At 59.9% G+C, this 12,978-nt stretch overlaps 1 protein-coding gene across 3 annotated transcripts in view; it reads left to right on the forward strand.

Moving 5' to 3' along the window:
* Positions 1-12,978, forward strand: part of LRIG1 (leucine rich repeats and immunoglobulin like domains 1) — a 101,682-nt gene that overhangs the window by 64,555 nt on the left and 24,149 nt on the right. For 2 of the 3 annotated variants that reach the window (XM_059663026.1, XM_059663027.1), the window contains exons 4-7: positions 5,626-5,763; positions 8,473-8,616; positions 9,969-10,112; positions 11,417-11,560. In XM_059663026.1, the coding sequence (XP_059519009.1) occupies positions 5,626-5,763; positions 8,473-8,616; positions 9,969-10,112; positions 11,417-11,560 (570 nt within the window). The remainder of the gene's footprint in view (positions 1-5,625; positions 5,764-8,472; positions 8,617-9,968; positions 10,113-11,416; positions 11,561-12,978) is intronic. The other variant, XM_059663028.1, reaches the window with a different exon arrangement.

Here is a 12,978-nt window from a genome sequence, read left to right on the forward strand (position 1 = left end):
AGCCAAAATTTTTAAACTTAAACTCTATAGGTAGGTACATTGTTATTAACTTAATTAGGGTACTCCTAAGGCTTAGGAAGAGCCACACTCAAGGGGCCAAAGAGCCGCATGTGGCTCACGAGCCGCAGTTTGCCGACCACTGGCCTAGGACATCACTTTGTCCCCCTTCACATGCAGGTCTGTGAGGACACGTCTCGGTGGGACTGTTCTCTGCTGCCCGCCAGCGTTTCCATGAGGAGAACTGGAGCTTCACCTGCCTGGCGGCTGCGAGGAGCTGCGCAGAGCCCCCTGCGGACTGGCCGCATGCAGGCCGGGGGCGGGCACAGAAGCGAGGCCTGGCGGAGGCCAGTGCGCAGACCAGTCTGGGTTGACCTGGAAGCAGTCAGCTGGCGTTCAGATCTAGGCAAGCTTTTCGGAAGGTTTAGGGGCTAGGGGAGCCTCTCGGATGGGCTGTGGGTGGGCCTGCTGCCCTGGCCTTGCGTGCTGGCTCCTTCACTTTCCAGCTGTGACTCCGGAAAATTCCAGCAGCCTTTGAGCCTGTTTCTCCAACGGAGAGGCTGGGGATAAGACTAGGACCCACCTTACGCGTGAGTTCGCTGGGTTGGCCCAGGCCTGCTGCAGCAGGTGTTCAGTTATTGGCCAGCTTTGTTATAAGAACATGGACAAGGATTCGGAGGTTGGAGAGATGAGTGTGCACCTTCTTTGGAGCTAAGCTGTTTAGTTCAGGAGTGACAGTCTGATCCCTGTGTTGCATATGCCCAGTTTTGTAAAGTGAATGCGGATTGAACAGGGCAGCAAACATGTCTTCACAGCCATCTGCTCTGGAGGAGGTGGGGGGGTTCCCCTGAATAGTGGCTGTTGGCTCTAACCCAGGTGGATGGCGGTGTGGAGGGGATATTGGGGGGCCTGCCCCTCTGGTGGGCAGGGTGGGGTTTGGTGGGTGAGTCTGGGGTGGGGCCTGAGTCTTGCTGCAGGAGTGGGAAGGAAGGAGTCAGCCACTCCGAGTCCTGCAATAGTTTTGGTCTGGGATCTGCCTTGCAGCCCTTTGTCCTGTGGCTGGTTTGACACTCGCCAGCTGGAACAGGCTTGCTCCATGCATGCAGCTAAGAGTGAGAACTGCGCCAGCCTTCGTTCCTCAGAGGCGCCGGGCCTCCTGCTTGCATAGACGTGGCAGAGGGATAGACAGGGACCAGTCATTCATTACTTTCCTTCATTCTTTCCCAAAGCACCTCCAACAAACGAGGCTGAGCCTGGCTCTGAGGCTGATACAAATGAGAGCACGTTTAATTGAGCAGCCCCAGGGGCGTGGGAGCTTCCGTCCCACTGTACAGCCAGGCTCTTCGAGGCTCCCACCTGTAGGTGGTGAGCCTGGGGTTTGAACTTAGGCAGGTATGGCCTGTGGCATGTTCTTCAGCTGTGCCATGTTACAGCCCAGGAAGAGCTCCGGACCGTGGTCCACGAGACACCTAACACAGTGTGCTGCTTGCTCTGGGAGAGAAAGGAGGCGGAGTTCTGCAGGAGCACAGCTGTGTGCTCCGCTTTCCTCAGCCCGAGGACTGCAGGAGGAGTTTGATCCGGGCTCTAGCCTGGAGCGTAGGGAGACCAGCTGTGCGGGAGAAGATGGCACGCGTGTCCTTGGCAGCTGGGAGCAGCAGTGCTCGGCCGAGGAACTCTGGAGCCCTGTGGGCTGGGTGGTTGGCATCTGGGCAGCGCTGCCCAGACCGTTGGCAGGCTCTCTTCATCCTCCGTGCTCCTTGACTGAACTCATCTGCTGGCATCCTTCTCTTCTGCTTAAGTGCTCGTGAGCCCCACATTGTGCCCGCCTTGGCCTCTCTGAGTTCATGTGTGTTCTTTCTTTGTGGTTCATTCAGCAAATACTAATTGAGATCTGTTGTGTGCCTCACATTGTTCCCGTGGTTAGAGAGTAGTGGACAAAACAGACACACACACCTGCCTTCATGGAGGCACATCTGCTGGGAGACGTGTTAAACTAGAAATATGCAAAATTCTGGGTGTCTTAGAGGGTAACTAGAGGCATAAAGAAAGTAGGTGAAGAAGTGGAGAGTGTGTGTGTGTGTGAGAGAGAGAGAGAGAGAGAGAGGAGAGTGTGTGTGTGTGTGTGTGTGTGTGTGTGTGAGAGAGAGAGAGTGAGAGAGAGAAGTGTGTGTGTGTGGGGGGGGGGGTGGAGAGAGAGAGAAAGGGGGGCGGGAAGCTTGCATGTGCTTGTGGTTTTAGACTGTGTGGCCAGGGAAGCCCATTGAGAAGGTAACTTTGAATTTAAAAAAATGAGGAAGAAGTAAGGGCATGAGGCCTGTGGGTCTTCGAGGGAAGAGCTTGTCAGCAGTGGGAAAGGGAAGTGCAGAGGTCCCGAGGCAGGACCCTGCTGCAGTGTCTGAGGCCGTGTGGTGCGTGCAGGGGTGGAGGTAGGAGTGAGGCAGCACGGTGGGGGTGTGGCCATCACATGGGCCTTGGAGAACATGGTAAGGACTTGGTCCAAAAGGAGACACACAAGCCATTGTTGGAGTTTTAGGCATGCACTAACTTGTTCTTTGCTTTGTTTTGTTTTTAAATCATGGTAAAATGTATGTAGTATGAAATTTGCCATCTCAATCATTTTAAGTGTACGGTGCAGTACACACGGGTGTGCAAAGCTCCGGAGCTCCCTCCATCTTGCAAACGAGCCCTGCACCATTGACCAGCTCCCCATTCCTGCCCCCCGGCCCCGGCAGCCACCAGTCGGCGTGCTGCTCCGAGACCTTATGCGAGTGGAACCATACAGGGTGTCTTTCTGTGACTGGCTCATCTCACGTAGCATAACGTCCTTACGATTCATCCAGGTGGTAGCAGGGGTCAGAATTTGCCTCTCAAGGTGAAACAACAGTCCCTTGTATGTACACCACATTGTGCTTCTCCCCCCGTCCACCCACCACTGTCCATGCACACTGGGTTGCTGCACCTGTTGACTGTTGTGAATAATGCTGCTGGGAATATGAGTGTCAGAAACCTCTCAGATCCGCCTCCAGGTTTTTGGATATATACCCAGAAGTATGACTATTGGGTCACATGGTGATTTTGTGTTTGATTGTTGAGGCCCCATCACACCATTTTCTTCAGCAGTTGCACCAGGTTTCAGTTTCTCCGCAGCCCGAGTAATCAGTGATGTTGATCATCTTTTCATGTGCTATTGGCCATTTGTATACCTTTGGGGGGGAAGCATCGATTCAAGTTCTTCGCTCGTTTTTTAATCAGGCTGCTGGGTGGTGCTGTTGAGGGCAGGGCTGTCTGTATTCTAGATTCAGCCACTCCGGGACAGGTCATAGGTGGGCAGAGACCACAGTGTAGCCTGTAGCTGCTCCCCTGGTCATCTTGGCGTCTCCAGACTAGAGCACACAGCGTCCCATTCATGCACCTCCACTTGCCATATCCTGGGGGCCCGTCCCTTTCTCCCATCTCATGTCTGTGTTGCTGCCACCCTCTCCTGGCCCTGTGAGAGGATTCCTGCTCATCAGCCTGGCCCAGGAGGCATTTCGGGCACGGCCCCGCCTGCCCTGCCAGCTGCAGGACCCCATCCGCTCTGCGCTGCTGCGTCCCTGTCTCCCTGGCATCAGCATCCTGCCCTCACACTGGGCCCCAGCACCCTGGGCCCCAGGCTCATCCTTCCTGCCTCTGGACCGCCCAGGCTCCTCGCCCTCTCTCATCTCCATGGCGCCTCGCTCTGCCTTCAGGAGCTCTCCCAGCTCCCAGCGAGCCCGCACCCCAGAGCCTTCCTAAAGAGCGGCCTGGCGCGGGGCAGGGCATGCGTTCAGTGAGTGAACAGGCTGACAAGGCAGGAGACATGTAAGATGAAAGGCAGAGACAGAGGAGAGGAGGAAGGGAGAAGTGCGGGGTTCCAGCCGCTGCCCGGGGCCCCTCCACTGTGTGCGGCCCCCCCTTTGTTCCACTTCAGGCCCTGGCGCCCCTTCCTGTCTTTTCAGACTCATCCTGGCTCCCACAGTTCCTGGGTAAGGCTGCCTTTTTCCTACTCTGTTTTCCCATACTTTACATAATAAAGGTTTCCTTTTACTTTATTTTACCCTTTCTTTTTCTTTTTGAGTCAGAAAACTGAAGAGACTATCTGCACTAAGAACTTAATAAAGAACTCAAAGGAAAGACCTTTGTGGGGGCAGGCGGGGGCGTGAAGGGAGAAGCAGTCTTTCATTCTAGAGGCTCCCTGTGTGTGGAGCTGTGCCTTGTAAGCGGGCCCTCGGGTTCAGAGCCTGGGAGAGTTGTGAGAAAACAAAGGAGGTGGGGGAGGCCCCGAACTTCTGGGAAGAACTTGTTCACGCTGCTGGAAGGGATTTGGGCAAGTGTTTGTTTAAAAGAGATGCCACTTGGTAAGCAACGCCTGGCTCACTGTGTGTGGGGGAATGTCTGATGGCTGCAGACCCTGACACTGCTGACTCCAGGCTGGGCCGGGGGGGCGCCGGGACCCAGAGCCAGCGCTGCCCCCACCGCGCTGGTGTCTGACTCTGAACTTCGATGAGGCTGCAGTGACGAGACGGCCAGGCCGGGCCAGGCCCATGCCCGGGCTGCTCCCTCCAGCCTTGCTTACCGTGGGTTGTCTTTCTCCTGATTAATAAACACTGGCTTGTTGGTTAGACTAGCTTTGTCAGAAGCAGGATTAAAGGCACGTTTAAACCACTGCGGTAAGACGCCTTTCTTGGAGGGGGTGCAACACGGAATCCTTAGCTAACATCTGCCCCGTGCTTCCGTGCGGGTCAGGGTGGGTCACCCGCGCCCCTAGGATGAGGAGGGAGTTGGGTCACGGGCCGGGTGAGTGGTGGCGGCAACACAGAGGCAGATGGGAAGAACAAGGGAAGGCCCACGTCTGAGGTGGCAGCTGCAGGTGCATCGCAGGGCCCTGTGTGCTCCAGGTTGAGATGCTGAGCTCACATTTCCAGGCCTGGAAGCAGGGCTAGCGGCAGAGGTCAGGGGATTCGGTCTCGTCAGATCCAGCACCGAGTTCCTGGTCTCCCTGGGGGAGATTTGGTATATATATATTTTTTAAATCCCTTGTGCCTATCTGCACGCCTGGCACATGGTAGGTATTGGTAAAGTGTGAGGAGTGTAGCCACGTGTTGAGATGGATTAACTGGCTGTGGGCTCAGTGCCTGCAGCCCTGTACATGGTGGGGTTGGATGAGGGCCCGAAGGTTCGAGATGGAAAGCAGTGGGAACTGGCTGGTCGCACTGGGCGCTCACTGAGGGAGGGCATCGGCGAGCCCAGGTTCCGGTCATGCCATGCGTTCTGCACGTGTCTGAAGTGTCCCCCAGTGTTCTCGCCTTGCGGGGGAGCAGCCTGGGCTTGGAACTCGGACAGACTTGGGTGCTCTGTCTGGCACCCACCCAGACAGACGGGGGTGCTCTGTCTGGCACCCACCCAGACAGACGGGGGTGCTCTGTCTGGCACCCGCCCAGCTGGTGACAGCTCAAGGGGAGGGAGGAGAGGGGATGGCACCTGGAGTGTCACTGCATTTGTAATTTTTTGAGAGCAAAATAGGAAAAAATGAGTTTAAATGAAGTGGTGGGGGGAAAATTGTTTCTGTGCAGAAAGACATGCTTGAGTCACGTCCTCCGTGTGTTTCAGGCAGCACAACAAGATCCGCAGCGTGGAGGGGCGCCAGCTGAGGGCCTACCTGGCGCTGGAGGTGCTGGACCTGAGCTGGAACAACCTCACGGAGGTGCACAGCGCCTGCTTCCTGCAGGGACCGCCCTTAAAGGAGCTGTAAGTGCCCTGCGCTGCCGGGCGGGCACCAGGGCTGGTGGCAGGAGGGCACTTCCTCTTCTCAGCCGTGGCCGTGCCAAGGCCGTGGGGCTGGGCACAGAGCTCCTCATGCAGCCTCTGCAGAGCCCAGGGGGGCATCCTCTATGGTAGAGCGTTAGAGACGGACAGGCAGCTGAGGCCGGGAGGGTACGGGTGAGCTTAGTAGACTCAGCACTGAGAGGAGAAGCGAGCCTCAGGTACAGGCCTGTCTTGGCTACAAAGCCTGCTCTCTTTCCCGCTTACGGGGCTGCCTCCAGGAAGACGGAGAGGAGATGCAAGCTCTCGAGGAAGGATGGGGGACCTCTGCGAGGAGGGCCTGTCCGCATGTCTGTCTAGCGTCACGCACTATTGAAACGCGCACTTGGTGCACTTGAGAGAGCAGGTGCTCCATGCTGTGGGTTCTCAGAACCTTCTAGATTTTGCTGTCAGTCTGTTTTGCTTTTATCCATCTTAATGTGCTCTCTCATACCCATCGGACGGCAGCTGGGAGGGAAGTTAAAACCTATTTGACCCACTCCCTGTTGGTGGGAAAGACTGCTTTGGGGAAGAAACTGAAGGTTCTGGCGGAGGAGACACGCTCTGATGACGTGTGAGGTCACTCCCGCCTGACTCTGTCCTGACTCCCTGGAGACCGTCCGCAAGGCTGGATGGGGCCACGGTGACCCATCTGCTCGGCCACGGCTCGGCACGAGCGTGATCCAGGGCCCGCAGGGAGAGGAGAGGCTTCTCTCAGGCTGTACCGAGGCCGTGGACTGGGAACGGGAGCCTGGGGCCTTCAGAGGCCAGGGTGGCAGAGCCCAGGCCCGGGCGGTCTCTGCAGAGCTGTGCCCCGACCTGGCACCTCTTTGCGTGGAACCAGGAAACCACCACCTGCTGAGCTGAATGGCAGTGGCCTCCTCCCTGTGCCTGGGAGCAGGGGGCGCGTTCTGTTTGCTCACAGTGGCCAGTGTGTCTTTATCACCCAGACCCATGGTCGGCAAACTGCGGCTCGCGAGCCACATGCGTCTCATTGGCCCCTCGAGTGTGGCTCTTCCACAAAATACCGACTTCTGCGCGTGGGCCACGAAGTTTCAATCGCACTGTACGTGCGCGCCCGCATGTGGTATTTTGTGGAAGAGCCACACTCAGCGGGCCAAAGAGCCGCATGTGGCTCACGAGCCGCAGTTTGCCGACCACTTACCCAGACTGTCCTCTCACCTGGCGTGCTGGGAACAAGCGGTCCAGCCCCCTTTGCAAAGGACCCTCATGTGCCTTGTCCTGGCTGCTGCCTGGTGGGGCAACGAGAGGTGCCTGTTCCCTCGCTCCCTGCAGAAAGTTCTCTCGGAGCTTCTCCTTCTGCTTAAGCCACCAAAACCCGCATTTGGGGAATAGGAGAGGTAGTGGTAGCATCTCATGGGACATCAGTGTTCCCCCCTTTTCTGTCCCTTCTTCTCTCTTCTGTTCCATGGGTGGTGCTGCCCCCTCCTCACCTGGCTGTCCCGCGGGGAGAGCTGCCCCCTCCTCACCTGGCTGTCCCGTGGGGAGAGCTGCCCCCTCCTCACCTGGCTGTCCCGTGGGGAGAGCTGCCCCCTCCTCACCTGGCTGTCCCGTGGGTGGCGCTGCCCCCTCCTCACCTGGCTGTCCCGTGGGTGGCGCTGCCCCCTCCTCACCTGGCTGTCCCGTGGGGAGAGCTGCCCCCTCCTCACCTGGCTGTCCCGTGGGTGGCGCTGCCCCCTCCTCACCTGGCTGTCCCGTGGGGAGAGCTGCCCCCTCCTCACCTGGCTGTTCCGTGGGTGGTGCTGCCCCCTCCTCACCTGGCTGTTCCGTGGGGAGAGCTGCCCCCTCCTCACCTGGCTGTCCCGTGGGGAGAGCTGCCCCCTCCTCACCTGGCTGTCCCGTGGGTGGCGCTGCCCCCTCCTCACCTGGCTGTCCCGTGGGTGGCGCTGCCCCCTCCTCACCTGGCTGTCCCGTGGGGAGAGCTGCCCCCTCCTCACCTGGCTGTCCCGTGGGTGGCGCTGCCCCCTCCTCACCTGGCTGTCCCGTGGGGAGAGCTGCCCCCTCCTCACCTGGCTGTTCCGTGGGTGGTGCTGCCCCCTCCTCACCTGGCTGTCCCGTGGGGAGTGCTGCCCCCTCCTCACCTGGCTGTCCCGTGGGGAGAGCTGCCCCCTCCTCACCTGGCTGTCCCGTGGGGAGAGCTGCCCCCTCCTCACCTGGCTGTCCCGTGGGTGGCGCTGCCCCCTCCTCACCTGGCTGTCCCGTGGGGAGAGCTGCCCCCTCCTCACCTGGCTGTCCCGTGGGTGGCGCTGCCCCCTCCTCACCTGGCTGTCCCGTGGGGAGAGCTGCCCCCTCCTCACCTGGCTGTCCCGTGGGTGGCGCTGCCCCCTCCTCACCTGGCTGTCCCGCGGGGAGAGCTGCCCCCTCCTCACCTGGCTGTCCCGTGGGGAGAGCTGCCCCCTCCTCACCTGGCTGTCCCGCTGGGAGAGCTGCCCCCTCCTCACCTGGCTGTCCCGCTGGGAGAGCTGCCCCCTCCTCACCTGGCTGTCCCGTGGGGAGTGCACGGGTGTCAGTGTCTCAGGACGCTGTGTCTCTGGTGTGGTGGCTTATTTTCCCAAGTTGGCGGGTCTGGTGTCTGTAACAGAACGAGGAAGGCCTCCTGCTGACCACTGTTTTCTCTCTCCCGGATCATTCCAGCAACCTGGCAAGCAACCGGATCGGCACCCTGGAGTCCGGAGCGTTTGACGGTCTGTCACGGTCGCTGCTGACGCTTCGCCTGAGCCGGAACAGGATCACCCAGCTTCCTGTGAAAGCGTTCAAGCTGCCGAGGCTGACACAGCTGTGAGTGTGGAAACCCGCATGTTCACTCAGGTCACCAAGCCTGGTGGGGCCAGACCTCCCCGAGGACCCGGTGCCAAATGCAGCTCCTTCCCCGCTCCCGGCCAAGCCCTGTGCGAACGACCCACAGTGACCCAGTGGCGACACCCAGTCAAAGCAGACTGGGCGCTGGTCTGGTGCCTGCGGCTCTCCGGCTGCTGAGACCCACTGAGGATGGAGGGTGCGGCCTGTGGCCACGCTCCAGAGCACAAGGAGGACTCCTGCTCGCTAGCCGCGCTGGCGGAGCTCAGGCCACGTGGGCTCCTGTACAGTCTGTGCCATGGGCCTCATGGTGCCCAGCGCGTGGGCAGCGTGAGAGGAAGCTGGTGTATCTGGAGGGAGTCCTGAGCAAGAGAGAGGCCATCGTCTTCACCTAGTTTGTTGATTGATTGATTTTTTCTGGAGAGAGGATCTCTTTGTTTAGTTTTTGATGACCAAGGCCCAGTACCCTCTGGGAATGGCCCAGAGTTTGGAGTCGAGAAAACCTCTTTTTTGAACCCGATGGAGCATTTGTTCCATATTTATTTCCTGTATCATCTTTGTAGCAAAAGAATATATCTCAGGAAAATAAGCCACTGTTGGGATTTGGTTTAAACAGAACAAAACAGGTGTTCAGAGCTAGGTGTGACAGGAAGGTAGGGTGCACCCAGCGCTGCTTCACACGCACCCTGCCAGCGCCCGGCTCCCGCCCCCTGCGTCCCGGTCCTGTCGCTCGGCAGGTCTGTGGGAGGCAGGCCGTGAGGTGCTGCCCAAGTATTTGGGGAAACGAAGGGCTTTCTGAGGAGCCCGGGTTCCCCACCCCTCCCCCCAGTGCTGCCGACAGACCCAGCCCCCAGGTTCCTGAAATCCTTTGGTTACAGGTTTATCACAGGGGCCAGAAGCCAAACACGTGCTCCGTGGTGTGTCCAGCCCCCTCGCTCCCCTGGGCAGTGACTGCTCTCCGTGACTGGAGATGCTGGGAGTGCCTCCCGTGGGAAGCGTTGCTTCTGTTAGGTTTTTCCTGGGTGAGGCGCCTGGTGTGGCTTCTGTTGCTCGCCTGGGGCGCTTGCACCCTGAATCCTCTCCCCTCCTTGCTGCAGTCAGCCATCCCGGAGGAATGGGCGCTCCCTCACTCAGGAGCTCTCCCCTCCTCTTTGTTCCTTAGCTGGGGCCCGGGCAGTGCCAGGGGCTGCCTGACGGGCACCCCTCACACCAGCTCCACCAGGACCCTCCACCCGGATTTTCCCTGCTGCCTGGAAACCCAGCAGGGACTGTGGGAGTGGCTGCAGGTGAGGGGTGCGTGCCGGACACTCTGAACCCACCGGCTTTGTCTCTAGGGACCTGAATCGGAATCGGATCCGGCTGATCGAGGGCCTGACGTTCCAGGGGCTGGACAGCTTGGAGGTGCTGAAGCTGCAGCGGAACAACATCAGCCGGCTGACGGACGGGGCCTTCTGGGGGCTGTCCAGGATGCAGGCGCTGTGAGTATGCGCCGCGCCAGGGCCCGTGTGGTCTGTGTGGCGCCCTCTGCCAAGGGCTGTTAGGACTTCTGCGGGGCCTCACTCCTGTTTCTGGGGACTCCAGATAAGGGTGTTTCCCTGGAAGGTTGGGAAACTCTCAGGGCAGTTGAGTGGATTTGGTGGAGAATGTTGGGTAGTGAAGACGGGGGGCCATCCTTCTGGGGCTGCTCGCCCTCCGTGGCTCCCCTCCCAGACCCTGCCCCGCCCCACACCCTACAGAAAGTTCCCTCCCCTGTTGGGGGTCTGACAGCCTGAGGTGCAGGTGGGCCGACATGTACCGCTCATCCTGGGAGATTGATTTCTCGTTTGGTGAGCTCAGTGGGCGTTGGTGCAGCTGCCCCATTGTCCAGGGAACAGACGTGCACATCGCTGCTCCTGCCGCCGCGAGCGTCTCCCTCTCTTCTATGCTGCCTTGGACCAGCTGTATCTGTTTTTACATATTGAGGTGCACTTTCACCTGACATCTTAAAACTGTCATTGTAGACTTTGAAATCTAGGTGGTCGTGTGCTGGGTGGGCTGAGATGACAGAATTTGCAGAAGGAAGTGCAGTGAGCACGCACGCGTGGTTTTCGTGTTGAACAAGTCACACCAGTGGGGTGACGAGCTGCCTCCGAGTCAGTGCTTCCTTCTGCGCAGCAGCAGACAGTGCGGTGGATGGCATCGGAAGCCGTGCCCGAGTGCTTGTCGTACGAGTGGGGCAACCTGTGGGTGACCGGCTTCTGCTCTCCGGTCGGGCCGGGCGTGGCCAGGCTGCAGGGCCAGGAAACCGGTGGCAGTGTCCTTGCTTCCCCTTGGCGGGAGCGCGAGCCCTCAGCGCCGGGCTGAGTTCTGACATGTTTTCTCGTGTCCCTCAGCAGCCTGTGGAGGAGTATCCTTGGGCACCTCCATTTTCCAGATGTCCAGGTCATGCAGCCCACAGAGGAGCAAAATTGGGATTTAAATCTAAGGGTCTGACCCCAGGGTTTCCTCATCTGCAAGGTTTTTCTTTCATGGTCTCTGCCCTCATTGTGCAGCGCATCTGCCCATTTGTGTGCCTGGTTCTGAACTTGGCCTGGACACTCTCCATCTGTTTGGGTTTGCCTGTCTTGCCTACACACGCGTGCGCACACATGCGCGCATGCACACACCCCCTCGTGTACTGTCAGTGAGTCCTTGGTGCCGACCAGGGGCTCTGTGGTGTCGGGTCCTGGGCGCCAGCCCCCTGCTCTGGCCGCGGGGAATGGCCTGGGGCCCTCCTCCAGCGTGCGTGTGGCTGTCGTTGCAGGCACCTGGAGCACAACAGCCTGGGGGAGGTGAACAGCGGCTCGCTCTACGGCCTCACAGCCCTGCACCAGCTCCACCTCAGCAACAACTCCATCTCCCGCATCAGCCGCGACGGCTGGAGCTTCTGCCAGAAGCTGCACGAGCTGTGAGTGTCGCCCGCTGTGCGCTGTGCCCATTAGACTCTGCCTGCCTGGCGTGGCTGGGGGCCTGGTGTGTCCCGCAGCTCGGTGGGCGGGGCGGGCTCAGGCGGGCAGGGCTCAAAGGAGGCACTGACCTGTCAGGGAGGCCAGCGCCCAGCAGCAGGCCCGGAGCAGGACCCCGAGGCTGCAGACCTCAGTGGTTTGAGCTTGATCCTTCCTGCTCCCCTCTCTCTGTTCCCCAGGGGCAGCCTTGGCCGCCTGGGCTGGAGAGGGCCCGGGCAGCCTGCAGGAGGTTCTCCATGCAGCTGCTCACAGAGCTGTTGCTCATTAATGGCCACAAGGAACACAGACTTCTTTAGGGAAGGGGTTACTTGGGCTCAAACACAGCAAGGACAGCGATCCTGAGAGATGGCGACACGCTGGCAGACGGTTTGCATGCCCTCGTGGTCTCTGCCTTCCTGCACATGGCCAGGTCTCCACACTGGCTCCCCCCCCCCCCCCCCCCCCCCCGCCGATCCCCTGCACCCGGGCCTGGTGGCGAGGCGCCTGGGCCTGCGCTTTACTGAGACAGACGGCCCCCCATCCCTTTGGGAGACTCCCCGACAGGCCCTGGCTGGGCCTGGGAGCCCGCGCTGGTGTCCCAGGTCCCTGAGCCGGCGCGAGGCTTCTCTGGGCGGGCAGCTGCGGGCCAAGGCGGGCGGCCGGGTGCACATGCCCCTGCCCCTGTCCCAGGTCTAAAAGATGGTTGTTTTGGAGGAAAAAAGTAGATTCTTATTGCGTTTGTTACTTCAGTTCAATAAGCTCGAGGTTTCTCAGTTCTAGTCCAGTGTGCTCCTCTACCTTTTAGAAGAGGGTTGGGGTGGGCTCTCTGTTTTTTAGTTGTGACTGCAAGAAAAGATGTACCCTCCGAAATGAACGGTGGTTATGAGGCCAAGCCTCTGCCTGTCTGGCTGCTCGCCCTCACCGGGCAAACAGGGATGTTTCAGTGTGCCGTGGCGTCCCCATCTGTGCCTCCCTGTCCGTCTGTGCACGCCCCCCCCCCCCCGCCCGCCCTGCACTGGCCTGGAACCCATCATTCCCCGAAGAAGATCGATGTCCTGCCTCTTCCTTTCCTTTCACTCCCATGGGTGTGGGTGTGAGTGTGCGCCCGTAGGGTTTATTGCTGACCCTTCACCGCAGTGCCGGTGCCATTGCGTGGCATTCTCACGTGGTCCTGGTAGCTCCTTCCTGCCCCTGGCTCAGGCTGGAACCCGATCAGGAACCCCAAGACCCATGGTCGCCTGCCAACCGGCCCTGGTAGCCAGGGAAGCAGCAGGGTCTCCCAGGTCCGCCCGCCCGCGGCAGGGGCATGGGCCCCGGGGCCAGAGCAGCTGTGAGAGGCTGCGGGCAGTGTAGGCCCGTCTGTGCCCTGAAGAGGGGTAGA

Source organism: Myotis daubentonii, chromosome 14 (genome assembly GCF_963259705.1).
Source record: "Myotis daubentonii chromosome 14, mMyoDau2.1, whole genome shotgun sequence".
Classification (NCBI taxonomy): Eukaryota; Metazoa; Chordata; class Mammalia; order Chiroptera; family Vespertilionidae; genus Myotis; species Myotis daubentonii.